At 36.0% G+C, this 14,236-nt stretch overlaps 1 protein-coding gene across 15 annotated transcripts in view; it reads left to right on the top strand.

Moving 5' to 3' along the window:
* The window catches only part of ADGRL3 (adhesion G protein-coupled receptor L3), an 885,081-nt gene that overhangs the window by 782,818 nt on the left and 88,027 nt on the right, over positions 1 to 14,236 (top strand). For all 15 annotated transcript variants that reach the window (XM_081506859.1, XM_081506741.1, XM_081506647.1 and 12 more), the window contains one exon: positions 5,061 to 5,281. In XM_081506859.1, the coding sequence (XP_081362985.1) occupies positions 5,061 to 5,281 (221 nt within the window). The remainder of the gene's footprint in view (positions 1 to 5,060; positions 5,282 to 14,236) is intronic.

The raw sequence follows: 14,236 nt of genomic DNA, 5'->3' as shown, positions 1-14,236 counted from the left end.
TGTCCGACTCTGCGACCGCATGAATCACAGCACACCAGGCCTCCCTGTCCATCAGCAACTCCCGGAGTTTACCCAAACCCATGTCCATCGAGTCGGTGATGCCATCCAACCATCTCATCCTCTGTCATCCCCTTCTCCTCCTGCCCCCAATCCTTCCCAGCATCAGGGTCTTTTCCAATGAGTCAACTCTTCGCATGAGGTGGCCAAAGTATTGGAGTTTCAGCTTCCACATCAGTCCTTCCAACGAACACCCAGGACTGATCTCTTTTAGGATGGACTGGTTGGATCTCCTTGCAGTCCAAGGGACTCTCAAGAGTCTTCTCCAACACCACAGTTCAAAAGCATCAATTCTTCGGCACTCACCTTTCTTCATCGTCCAAATCTCACATCCATACATGACCACTGGAAAAACCATAACCTTGACTAAATGTACCTTTGTTGGCAAAGTAATGTCTCTGCTTTTAAATATGCTATCTTGGTTGGTCATAACCTTCCTTCCAAGGAGTAAGTGTCTTTTAATTTCCTGGCTGCAATCACCATCAGCAGTGATTTTGGAGCCCCCAAAAATAAAGTCTGACACTGTTTCCCCATCTATTTCCCATGAAGTGATGGGACCACATACCATGATCTTAGTTTTCTGAACATTGAGCTTTAAGCCAACTTTTTCACTCTCCTCTTTCACTTTCATCAAGAGGCTCTTTTGTTCTTCTTCACTTTCTGCCATAAGGGTGGTGTCATCTGCATATCTGAGGTTATTGATATTTCTCCCGGCAATCTTGATTCCAGCTTGTGTTTCTTCCAACCCAGCGTTTCTCATAATGTAGTCTGCATATAAGTTAAATAAGCAGGTGACAATATACAGCCTTGACGTACTCCTTTTCCTATTTGGAACCAGTCTGTTGTTCCATGTCCAATTCTAACTGTTGCTTCCTGACCTGCATACAAGTATATTGTTTTATAATTTATATACTCATCCCGAATTTTGTTTTACACTTTTTATTTTTTCAAGTTCTGTTTACATTGTAAATGCTAACTTCATACTTTATTACTAATGACATTTAGCCATATCAAGAAAGGAAGGGAGGGAGGGGAGAAGGAGGGAGGAAGGAAGGGAGGAAAAGAAAGAAAAGAGGATAACAAGGAATAGTACCAGCCAACTGTTCTTGATAAAAAACCAAACAGAAAATATGATCAACAGATAATATCTAATATATTAAACAAACTTTATTCTCACTTGTAACTTTTGTGAGGCTCTTTCTATGTCCTTGAGATTCATGAAAATAGTGCATTTGTTCTCATGACTAAAACTACAAATGAAAACTTTCATTTTTAAAAGACTCGTAAGAGTAATAAATAATTCATTCACTTAATGCTGTTCTCTGGTATGAGTCCATACGTATAGTCTTTACAATGAAAAAGCAGTTGGTCCCCTTTTCTCCACACCCTCTCCAACATTTATTGCTTGTAGACTTTTGGATAGCAGCCATTCTGACTGGCGTGAAATGGTACCTCATTGTGGTTTTGATTTGCATTTCTCTAATAATGAGTGATGTTGAGCATCTTTTCATGTGTTGTTAGCCATCTGTATGTCTTCTTTGGAGAAATGTCTGTTTAGTTCTTTGGCCCATTTTTTGATTGGGTCGCTTATTTTTCTGGAATTCAGCTGCAGGAGTTGCTTGTATATTTTTTTTTTTTATAAATTTATTTATTTTAGTTGGGGGCTAATTACTTTACAATATTGTAATAGTTTTTGCCATACATTGACATGAATCAGCCATGGGTCTACATGTGTTCCCCTTCCTGGACCCCCCACCCACCTCGCTCCCCATCCCATCCCTCTGGGTCATCCCATTGCCCCGGCCCTGAGCCCTTGTCTCATGCATCGAACATGGAATGGTGTTCTGTTTCACATATGATAATATACATGTTTCAATGCTATTCTCCCAGAACGTCCCACCCTCACCCTCTCCCTCAGAGTCCATAAAATTGTTCTATGCATCTGTGTCTCTTATTCTGCCTCGCATATAGGGTTATCGTTACCATCTTTCAAATTCCATATATATGCATTAGTACACTGTATTGTTGTTTTTCTTTCTGGCTTACTTCACTCTGTATAATGGGCTCCAGTTTCATCCATCTCAGTAGAACCGATTCAAATGTATTTTTTTAATGGCTGAGTAATATTCCATTGTGTATATGTACCACAGCTTCCTTATCCATTCGTCTGCTGATGGACATCTAGGTTGCTTCCATGTCCTGGCTATTGTAAACAGTGCTGCGATGAACATTGGGGTACACGCGTCTCTTTCAATTCTGGTTTCCTCGGTGTATATGCCCAGCAGTGGGATTGCTGGGTCATATGGCAGTTCTATTCCCAGTTTTTTAAGGAATCTCCACACTGTTCTCCATAGTGGCTGTACTAGTTTGCATTCCCACCAACAGTGTAAGAGCTTGTATATTTTTGAGATTAATTGTTTGTCTGTCGCTTCGTTTGCTATTATTTTCTCCCATTCTAAAGGCTGTCTTATCTTGCTGTGATTTATATTGTATATTCTTGCCTCCTTCATGTCAATGTATGGCAAAAACCACTACAATATTGTAAAGTAATTAGCCCCCAACTAAAATAAATAAATTTATTAAAAAAAAAAAAGAAAAGAAAAAGCAGTTGGATTCATGTTTGTGATTACACATTCATGATTAATTAAAGTGTACAATAACAGTGATTATACTTTTAATTGGTTATTGTATACAAATGTGACAATTTTTCCCAGAAATGCATATAGATGAATAAGCAATCAACGTGCACGTTTTTTCTTCAAAAAGTACTTTCTGATAACAAAAGTTAATAGTTAAAGCCGCAGCTCTAAAAATCAAGAAACTGTGATATTTCCCAAGAAGAAATCATTTCATTCCCTTTTTAACCTACAATTCAACTGCTCTTTGATTTTTCCTTTCATTTAGAAACCTTCTTCTTATTTTTGCTTCCTGATGATACATATAGTATGATAAATTCTCCAAATTTTGCAGACTGCACAGAACTAATTTCTGACAGTAGCACGAGGACAATGATTGATATGAAACTTGGATAGGTGCAGCTCAGCCCAACTGTCTTTACTCTTGTTGCTGGATATGTGTCCTCTTCCTGCATCTTATATGGCAGTTAGGCTTTGCTTTCTCTCTTAGTGGGCCTCGCTGGTGGCTTAGACATTAGGAATCTGCTGGCAGTGCTGGGGACCTGGGCTCAATTCCTGGGTTACGAAGACCACCTGGAGAAGAAAATGGCAACCCACTCCAGTATTCTTGCCTTGAAAATCCCATGGACAGAGGAGCCTGGTGGGCTTCTAAAGTCCATGGGGTTGCAAAGTGTTAGACACAACTGAGTGACTTTCACTTCCCTTTTCTCTCTCTAGCTCCTTAGGTACCTGACTTCCTTATCACCCCTTTATCGCCATCTCTCTAACCCAAGAGTATAGACCTGCCCTTTGCCTCTTTTCTCAAGGACCATACTTATCATTGAATCCATACTAATCAGATCATTTGTATAAATCTGTTGCCTTTTTTCTAATAGGAACCACACATTTTACTTAGGACTCATAAAAAATGAAGACTTCTCCTCCAGAAGAGTGAGAATTTCAAGAACTGACATAAGAAAATTAATATATGGTCAGCTGAAACTTGTAGTACCTTAGAAAATATGGCAGAGTAAGGGCCAGCTGCCTTTTTTGACCAACCTTGTGTAGACCAGCATTTAGTAAAATAAGACAAAAAAATAAGAAAATGAAAGCACTTATGGAACAGTTTATTTTTACCAGATCTACTTTTACATCTTTGCAGTACTTTGCAATTTCAGCTTAAGTCTTTTCTGAAACAAGGCAAGGAAGAAATAAACAATTAATAATAAGAAGCAATAATCTCATAAACTATTTTAATTATTATATTTTTATTTGGAGCTATTTTTCTCCTTGGTTTTAGTGTTTCTCCTTCATTTACATTGAAGAATTTAGTATGTTAATAAATATAGTATTATTTATACAGGACCAAGAAAAAAACTTGTGAGATCTATTTTAAAACCTTTAGAATAATCTCCAGTATAATTATCAATAGGATCTTCTTAGACCTTTTCTTACATGTTATACTTTTTTCTTATTGTAATACTCTGCTTTCATCCATGTATATTATTAATAAAATATTAAATATGGCAAATAGATGAGAAACATTGGAAACTGCGACAGACTTTATTTTGGGGGGCTCCAAAATCACAGCAGATGGTGACTGCAGCCATGAAATTAAAAGATGCTTGCTCCTTGGAAGAAAGTTATGACCAACCTAGACAGCATATTAAAAAGCAGAGACATTACTTTGCCAACAAAAGTCTGTCTAGTCAAAGCTATGGTTCCTCCAGTAGTCATGTATGGATGTGAGAGTTGGACTATAAAGAAGGCTGAGCACCGAAGAATTGATGCTTTTGAACTGTGGTGTTGGAGAGGACTCTGGAGAGTCCCTTGGACTTCAGGGAGATCCAACCAATCCATCCTAAAGGAAATCAGTCCTGAATGTTCATTGGAAAGACCAATGCTGAAGCTGAAACTCAAATACTTTGGCCATCTGATGCGAAAAATTGACTCATTTGAAAAGACCCTGATGCTGGGAAAGATTGAAGACAAGGGGAGAAGGGGATGACAGAGGATGAGATGGCTGGATGGCATCACCGACTCAAAGGACATGAGTTTGAGTAAACTCTGGAAGTTGGTGATGGACAAGGAGGCCTGGCGTGTTGCAGTTCATGGGGTCGCAAAGAGTCGGACACGACTGAGTGACTGAACTGAACTGAACTGAACTGATGATTTTTAAATATAGGTTATATTTGATTAGGTTTTAATATATGAATTTTAAGAATCTTGTCTCAGTTCTTTTGCTGCTGCTGCTGCTAAGTCACTTCAGTCGTGGCCGACTCAGACCTAGTTTATTACTGTAGTCTTGATAAATATTTACTTTAACTTTATGGCAATTGGAATTTCATTTGATAGTTATCTGACTGACTCATGTGTTCCTTTCCCTAGATTGCCTGTGCAGTTTTTGCTGCCCTATTACATTTCTTCTTCTTGGCTGCCTTCACCTGGATGTTCCTGGAGGGAGTGCAGCTCTATATCATGCTGGTGGAGGTTTTTGAGAGTGAACATTCACGAAGGAAATACTTCTACCTGGTTGGCTATGGGATGCCTGCCCTCATTGTGGCTGTGTCAGCTGCTGTAGACTATAGGAGTTATGGAACTGACAAAGTGTAAGTTTATGTTTTCTTTCCTTTTTTCCCTCTTTTTAAATCTAGTTGAAATTGAAACTTTGAATTTTTTCAGAAGCTAAGATCTTTATATCACCTTACAGCAATAAATGACAGAAATATAGAAGCACATGAGGAAAATTAAATTCATGGGTTGTACTTTTGTTATGATGTAAAAAGAGATAATATTCCTGAGATTCCACATCTACATCACAAATATGAGTAATTGTAAAGGGATGATACTTTTAATATCTTTCAGAGCATTGAGACTTTTGTCAAATCAAGAATTAGCTATGTTAAAGATGTGTATTCAGAGGAGAGTGTAGTCTCTGACATTAAAACCTTGTTTCCTTCTTGACATATCAATTCTAGTCACTAGAAAGTAACTTATACCATTAACAGAAAGGTAGACTTATAGAATCAGGGGCAACTTGTGGTATCCCTTTTTTTCCTGGGTAGCTACTGGGGTCTAGTGATGACCTTTATTTTCAACATACCTTCAAATTGGCGAGACATATCCATAGAGATGTTATGCATACTTACAGAAAGAAGTTCAGTGAAAAATATTCCTGTAATTCACATCATTGTAATAACTGGAATCCTGAGAATTAATTAGTTTCTATAGAAGAAAGTTTAGAAAGAAGAACAAGATAGATCTCTGATGAATACTCACATTTAAGACATAGATTGAGGAAGGAAAATAAAAATAGAGAAGGAAAAGAGGTGAAAGATTAAAGCCTTTGAACTATGGAGAAAGTGAGAAAAAAGTTTCAAGATGGTGCTTTATGTCCAAGATAATGCAAGTAGGGTAAGCATGGAGGAAAAATCATTCGTCCTATTTTGATAAAGTGCTAGAAACAGAAGCCAAATTGGAAGATGTGAAGAGATAAGTCAGTGGCAATAAAGTAGAGTCTTCATGTGTTTTCCACAGCTTGAAAACATTCGATTGAGAAATAGTACAAATATTAATTTATGATAGCAGTGATGAAGAAGAATTTTTAAAAGTGAAGCTGCAAGAATGTCTGGGGTGTGAAGAATCAAGTTGGAAAGAGGAGATTAGTAGAGAAAAAGTATCTTATGCCTCATTTGTATTCAACATATATAGGCTAAATGAAAAGGAAAGGTCCTAGGGGGATAGACAAGCATAGATTAGACATAAGATGAGAAAAACCTTGATTCAGTTCTGAAAGTGGCCTTAGAATTCACCTAGTCCAAGGCATTAATTTTACAGATGAAAAAATCAGGAGCCAGGTAAATTGCCTTGCCCATGATGATAGAGGTAGACGGTGGCAGACATGTAATGAAAGAAGTCAGGTTTATTTCCACTAAAATTAGGATGTTTTTGAAATAATCAGATGACCTGTGTCTTCTGAGGTGTGAAGAAAATCACAGACAAGATAAATTTGGAAGTGGAGGAATTTTTCCATCAAGCAGGAGATGCTGATCTTTGTTGAATGAATAGGTGAGGTCATGTTGAAAAGACAGGAGATTTGAAAAGCTTTGAAATGAGCACTATGGAAAATGTGTTAAGGAGCCAATTAGATATTAATAAAAAGATTTCCAAGCAATAGTGAAGACTCAGATGAGGTTAGATAACATCAATTTATACAGAAGTTAATAAGCCAAATTTCATGACTTTCCACCAGCAGTCAGCAGCCTGAATATGCTAGCAATAAAGCAGCTCATTTCCCAGAAGAGAAGATTTAGGAGGGAATGACAAGAGGACTCCACAGTTACAAGGAGCATAGTTAAAATAGAATATGCTTTGGTGTAAAAGAACCAACAGTGTGTTTAAAAGAAGATCACATAACTTCTGTTGAATTTTTTATTGAGAACAGTGACAGGCTGCATAAAACCATTTGCCTAATATTGCTAGTAGTAATTATTTTTTAATCTAAACCTTATGAATTGTAGTCAAATCTAAGGTCATTTTGTGTATCTCGGTGGCAATCATGGACCAGATTAGGATTAGATAAAAACATTGTCTATATTTTACTGTAAAGAAATTTTAGGAGAGGGAGATTAGATAGATGATAGAATCTAATTTATAATCTTTTATTGATATAATTTATATGCCATAAAGTTCACTCTTTTAAAGAATATGCTACCATTGTTTTTAGTATATTCAGTGTTAGGCATCCATCACCACTATCTAATTTTAGAATATTTTTATCCTTTCTAAAAGAAACCCATTAGCAGACACTGTCCTTAAATCATAGGATTTTGTTTTAATGTGTTTCCCCTCTAATATATTAAATTGACTGACATAGTTATTTGTGACCTTATACACTTCATATCGGAGAGGGCAATGGCACCCCACTCCAGTACTCTTTTGCCTGGAAAGTCCCATGGACGGAGGAGCCTGGCAGGCTTCAGTCCATGGGGTCGCTAAGAGTCAGACACAACTGAGCGACTTCACTTTCACTTTTCCCTTTCATGCACTGGAGAAGGAAATGGCAACCCACTCCAGTATTCTTGCCTGGAGAATCCCAGGGACGGCGGAGCCTGGTGGGCTGCCATCTGTGGGGTCGCACAGAGTCGGACACGACTGAAGCGACTTAGCAGCAGCAGTAGCAGCCAGTACTCTTGCCTGGAAAATCCCATGGACAGAGGAGCCTGGTAGGCTGCAGTCCATGGGGTCGCTAAGAGTCGGACAGACCGAGCGACTTCACTTTCACTTTTCACTTTCATGCATTGTGGAAGGAAATGGCAACCCACTCCAGTGTTCTTGCCTGGAGAATCCCAGGGACGGGGGAGCCTGGTGGGCTGCCATCTATGGGGTCACACAGAGTCGGACACGACTGAAGCGCCTTAGCAGCAGCAGCAGCACACTTCAAATATTGTCCTTATGTAGGTTCAATTTTGCTCTCTTGCAGTTCAACTTACTTTTATTTTTGTTCTGTGTTTTTTTTTTTCTTTTTAGATATTTGCAAAGTTTCCTATTACTAAACTGACAATTTGTTTGCTTTATGTTTTAGTTATTTATTTTGAAAGAGATGTCATTTTCTGGATAGCAGGAATCTATCTTTTCTTAGAATCAATACTATATATTCTGTTGTGACTTTGTTAAAGCCTTGGCTATCATTGTCTTAATTTCCTGCACCATAACTGGAAGCTGTCATTTACTGACATTATTACTTTGTAAGAATAGAGGCTAATTTATTTCCCAGGCGCTGATTTAAAACAAGCCTTAATGATAATTCAGTTTCACCATTGTGATTTTTCCCAAAACAAAGAGAAGCAAAACAGATACAGATAAAATGAAAGATAAATGAACGAAGTATAGCAAAGGATAGGGAAAATTGCACTAAAACTCTATCACAGGTGGGCACAGAGCAGTTAGTGTCTCATTTTTATATTTTCAATAAATTGTCCAGAGAGAGACCTTCAAAATATATGGAAAAAATGTTTGACTTTTCCCTTTGTGACTTCATCCAGCCCTGTGTCTATAGAGCTCTGTTTTGCTCATTGAGGAAGCACGTGTTGAAAAAGAAATGTTATTCAGTCATTTGTATGTACTTGATAAGCTGAAATGAACAGACCGTGTTTTTGTAGGGAGTTTAATCAAGACATCGTTTATAAATATATATAAGCAAAGAATTGTTATACAACTAGAAGAATTTCTGTATATAGAATTATGTATCTTATTGCTTATTATTAAATTTGTCTTTGTTGTCTGATTTCTGTTACTATTACTTATTTCTTTTATTTCTAATGGCATTTCCTTCTTCCTGCTCATCATATTTAAGTGTTTATTTGGTTTTTTTTTTTTGCCACTGTTACCTCCATATGTGCTACATTGATGTTTTTAATAAAAATATGTAAGTCCACAGTCATAATAAACAGCAATTAGCCAGAATTCAAAGACATATTGTCACACGTTTTTTTGTAAATTGTTATTAAACTTGATACAGTAAAATTTTTGTCTTAGATGTCTATTTTACTTATTTTTGAAATTTTATTATCATGCATTTTTACTTGTTAGCCTCAACTGCTTGATTACATCTAGAATAAAACCATTGAATATATATTACAGTATTCCAAATAACAGGCTTCCCTTTCTTTTTTTCTCATCTTAGTGTTCTTAATGTATTTTATTATAGTAGCAATGAGGTTTTATTTCTGAAACCTTTAATAATAATAGCTTACATTTCTAAAAAGTACAGAATCATATCAATGGTAGGAGACAAAACTAGAGACAAAATTGTTTTTGTAGGTTAAATGTTATTTTGATACAGATAGAGGTAACTATCATATTCCATTTGGCTGATGTATTATGATGTGCTTTTCTATGAAATGTTATTAGGGTTGTTGAATTGATTATTATGTACAAAACACATACTGACACACAAAGCATACGTAATTTGATTTTGAGAAGTTGCTTAGTTTGCCATCAATTTGCAAAGTTTATAAGAGAATCTCATTATTTCATGATATTGTTTAATGAAATCTTTTAATCTGTGTTGACATTATTCTTGAGACAATTTACTTAGAATTACCTTTAGTCACAATTATAAGATACTTAAAAAATCAAATTAAAATTTCAATACAATTGTTAAAAAAAAACTCAGCTAGTGTACTGACTATGGGATCTTTTTCCATTTTCTCTCTTCTTTTATATCTTCCTTTAGTCTCTCTTATACTATTATTTGGGGCTTCCCCGGTGGCTCAGCAGTAAAGAATCCACCTGCAATGCAGGAGATGCAGGAGTTGTTGGTTGATACCTCGTTCGGGAAGGTCTCCTGGAGGAGGGCATGGCAACCCACTCCAGCATTCTCGCCTGGAGAATCCATGGACAGAGAAGCCTGGTGGGCTACTGTCCATAGGATCACACAGTGTCAGACATGACTAAAGCGACTTAGCATGCATGCATGCATGCATACTATTCTTTATATAGATATTCAGTGAAGCCATTGGGTATGATTCTGTCAAAAGATAAAAAGTCTGGCATTGACTTAACAATTCAAACAGAACTGATGTGGAAATTCTGTGATAAATAGTTTGATTTTATGACCTGAAACTAATCAATTCCTGTAAACTTTATTTACCTCAGTATTACCTCCCAAAATGTAAACTGTTTGAACAGTTAATTTTTATTCAAAGGAAAAAATGCATTTATATTTTATAGAACTTTCCTTGAAATCTAAGTTTAGGGCAGTAAAAGCAGTGGTTAAAATGATGGGTAGATTGAAAAAGGGCTGGAAGGAAGCAGGTTCCAATAGGAGAAGGAAGGAGAGTGCTGAAAGTAGTAAACCTCAGAGAGTAGCCCAGGAATTAAAGTGTGAGTTCAAAAATTGGTAAGGGGTTTCTGAAAGACGTTGATTAGGTCATGAACATTTATAATGGACCAGAACATCCTTGAGTTCTTGAAGCATAACTGAGCTCTTAAAGATAATTGAAATCAATTTTATGATCTGAAAATTATTATAAAACATCTATTAAGTCTTAGATTTGTCTTCCTAGCGAGCTTAACAACAGCTCTAAAAAGCATAGTCTCTCCTCTGCAAGTTAAAATCCCCCTCTAGTTTCTTTATTTCAGCTTCATTCTCTAACCTGTGTAATCATTTGAGTAGAAAACTGATTATTGATTTTTAAAATACTGGATTATATTATCATTCAAGAAACAAGTCAGCCAAGGAACATTATGCTTGATAGTATCTGAAAGTTATATGCGTAGGTTTATTCAATACATGTACAATGTCTAAGCACTTCATCCTACTCATAGAACATTATATATTCATCTGAAATATTTCTCTAATCATATTATTATATGTGCAATATTCCTGCTTGTAATATTGCATTAACATGAAGCATTTACCTTATTGAATATGTTGTCAACAGGCATGTTTGACTTTAAGTTGGCCAGGGAGAAATAATATAAATAATGAAGAAGTATTTATCATTGACATATATCAAGCTAATCATTCAATATGTGTGTGAGGAGTGCTCTGTATGTTATATGTTATGTTGTGAAAGCCAAGATCATGTTTTATGTATGAATTAGAGAGATTGAGGGCTTATTGTATCATCATTTCATCACCCAGGAACCTGCGTTGAGCATGAGATTATCACTGTATGCAGTATATAAGAATTTAGGGTTCAGCATATTTTTTTTTGTTTAAAGATTTAGCTGTATCATAGAACATCAAGAGTACTGTCTTGTTATTTAGAAAATTTGACTGATGTCAAACGTAGGACTTAACTTCTTACTGGAACCAAAGAAGTATAATATCTTATCAAGAGATCACTTTATAATTGCAAAAATCGAATATTTTTACCTGGGCAATCTGTGATTTATGTGCAACATATACATTTCTCATCTAATCATTTAGAATTTATAGTTGTCAACAAAACTTAGGTTTTATTATTTTATATCTTGTGTATTTATTCTTTTTGAGAAACACTAGGTTAAGGGACTTTGGAGTCAGGTAGACTAAAATCAAATTCAGGCTCAACTAATTAAGAGCGATGTGGCTGTGAGCAAGTCAGTTTCACTTTCTAATTTGTAATATGAGGGTTATTATATAAGTACCTTGCGAAACTACTGCAATATTTGAAATTGTGTGTGTATAAGTAAATACATATGTACATGTATGTGTGGGCATATATATGTATAAATATTTAACTATGTGTACATGTGGGCTTTCCTGGTGACTCAGGGAACTTGCCTGAGGTAAAGAATTTGCCTGCCAATTCAGGAGATGCAAGTTTGATCCCTGGGTCAAGAGCTTCCCCTGGAGAAGGAAATGGAAACCCACTCCAGTATTCTTCCCTGGGAAATCCCATGGACAGAAGAACCCAGTAGGCTGCAATCCATGGGGTCTCAAAAGAGTCAAACATGACTTAGTGGCTAGACAACAACAGCAACAAATGAGTGTATGTAAAACATCTGGCATATATAAACATTTATTAAAATAGAAGTATTATTATTACTGGTACTATTATTCAACTGGAATACAAATTATGACTAGCAACATAGTTTTAATTGCAAAATAAATTTTATTAAAAACATCCATTTATAAAAGTAGTGATTGCAGTTCTTATGCTACTGCCTCCTGTTAAGATTAAACAACATGGGACTATAGGGATTATTCTAACATTTACTATTAATCAATTATAATAGCACTTTTCTTACCTTTGTAGTCCATCATAAAGTTATAGGATGTATTTTGCTGAAGAAATATTGAAACACTTATTTTTAAAAAATAAGTGCGTACTGTGTACATGAAGACAACATAACCTATATTTGATGTATGAGATCTAGTTTTATGTTCTAAGATGCAAAAGTGGAGCTGAACTACAAATGCTAGTCTGGAGTACCAGTGGATCACATTCTATTCCTACATCACTCTGCCAATCTATTTTCCAATTTATGTACTTGCAAAGTATTTCAGGTTTAGATGGAACAGTGCACTGTGATATAAATTACATTAAAAAAATCCTTAACAGGTGTGTTATTCAGTAAGCTTAGAACTAGATTTATGCTTGAAGTATGTATCTGTCCTTTTTCCTCTTCTCTCCTTTCTTCCCTCAATTCTCCTTATTCCTCTTTTCTCTCTCAATCTTGCCAGAAATATGTAGTACAAATATAGAGAGATCTGCATATGTTACAGAGAAAAGACAAATATGTAGTTTACAAACTTTCATAAACAACCTGATATGATGAGACCAGGTAAATTTCATGATCTACCAGTAGCGAAGATCGTTTACTGGTTACATTTAATACTTGTCAAGGACAGTTTTGTCTGTGATTTAGAGTGTGCAGAAAATGAAGCAAATACCATTGTTAATTTACATTATTTCAAAACAATGGTTCATAGTTAGATGTCTACTTTGATAAAAGTGAATAAACAGGCAAAAAAATACAGTGCACCACAGCCTCTTAATTAAATGGCACTGTATTAAACATGGTAACTTTGAATAAGGAACTGAACTAATGTAATGTTTCTGGTGTCTAAAAGCATTATAAGTCATATGTTTTTGGTAACATTTATATATACTGGGCAATTGGTTTTACTATTTTTCTAAATACAGAAGCATTCATGCCTTTGTGTGTGTGTGTGTGTGTTTATTAATTTTTTATTGAAGGATAATTGCTTTACAGAATTTTGCTCTTTTCTGTTAAACCTCAACATGAATCAGCCATAGGTATACATATATCCCCTGCCTTTTGGAACTCCTTCCCATCTACCTCCCCATCCCCCTCCCCACCCCACCCCTCTAGGTTGTTACAGAGCCCCGGTTTGAGTTTCTTGAGCCATACAGCAAATTCCCAAATTCCCGTTGGCTATCTATTTTACATATGGTAATGTAAGTTTCCATGTCACTCTTTCCATACATCTCACCCTCTCCTCCCCTCTCCCTGTGCCCAGTGTCCATAAGTCTATTCTCTATGTCTGTTTCTCCATTGTTGCCCTGTAAATATATTCTTCAGTACCATTTTTCCAGTGAAAGAAGGGCTTCCCTCATAGCTCAGTTGGTAATGAATCTGCCTGCGATGCAGGAGACCCTGTTCGATTCCTGGGTCGGGAAAATCCCCTGGAGAAGGGAAAAGCTACCCACTCCAGTATTCTGGCCTGGAGAATTGCATAGTCCATGGGGTTGCAAAGAGTGAAAGAAAAACAGTGAGGAGTATTTTAGTAGAAGAGAATTAGCTTTAGAAGTATGGTTTTCTCTGGTCTTGTTTTGAGAAATGAATTTCTTTCATTATTTTCATTTTTCTGTTTTCTGAGTAAACTTTTCCGTAGTACCTGCTGGATTGGTAATTGATTTTTTTTTAATAAATTTATTTATTTTAGTTGGGGGCTAATTACTTTACAATATTGTAATAGTTTTTGCCATACATTGACATGAATCATGGATTGGTAATTGATATTTTTATGTGAGACTGATTCAGATATCAATACCTTTATTATCATCTAATTTGCAACAGTGTTTCTTATATTTTGGAAGAAGACA

This window comes from Giraffa tippelskirchi, chromosome 1 (assembly GCF_054371585.1).
Source record: "Giraffa tippelskirchi isolate mGirTip1 chromosome 1, T2T-mGirTip1v1.2.pri, whole genome shotgun sequence".
Taxonomy (NCBI): domain Eukaryota; kingdom Metazoa; phylum Chordata; class Mammalia; order Artiodactyla; family Giraffidae; genus Giraffa; species Giraffa tippelskirchi.
The sequence above is the reverse complement of the archived record's forward strand: the minus strand, read 5'-3'. Positions and strand labels throughout refer to the sequence as shown.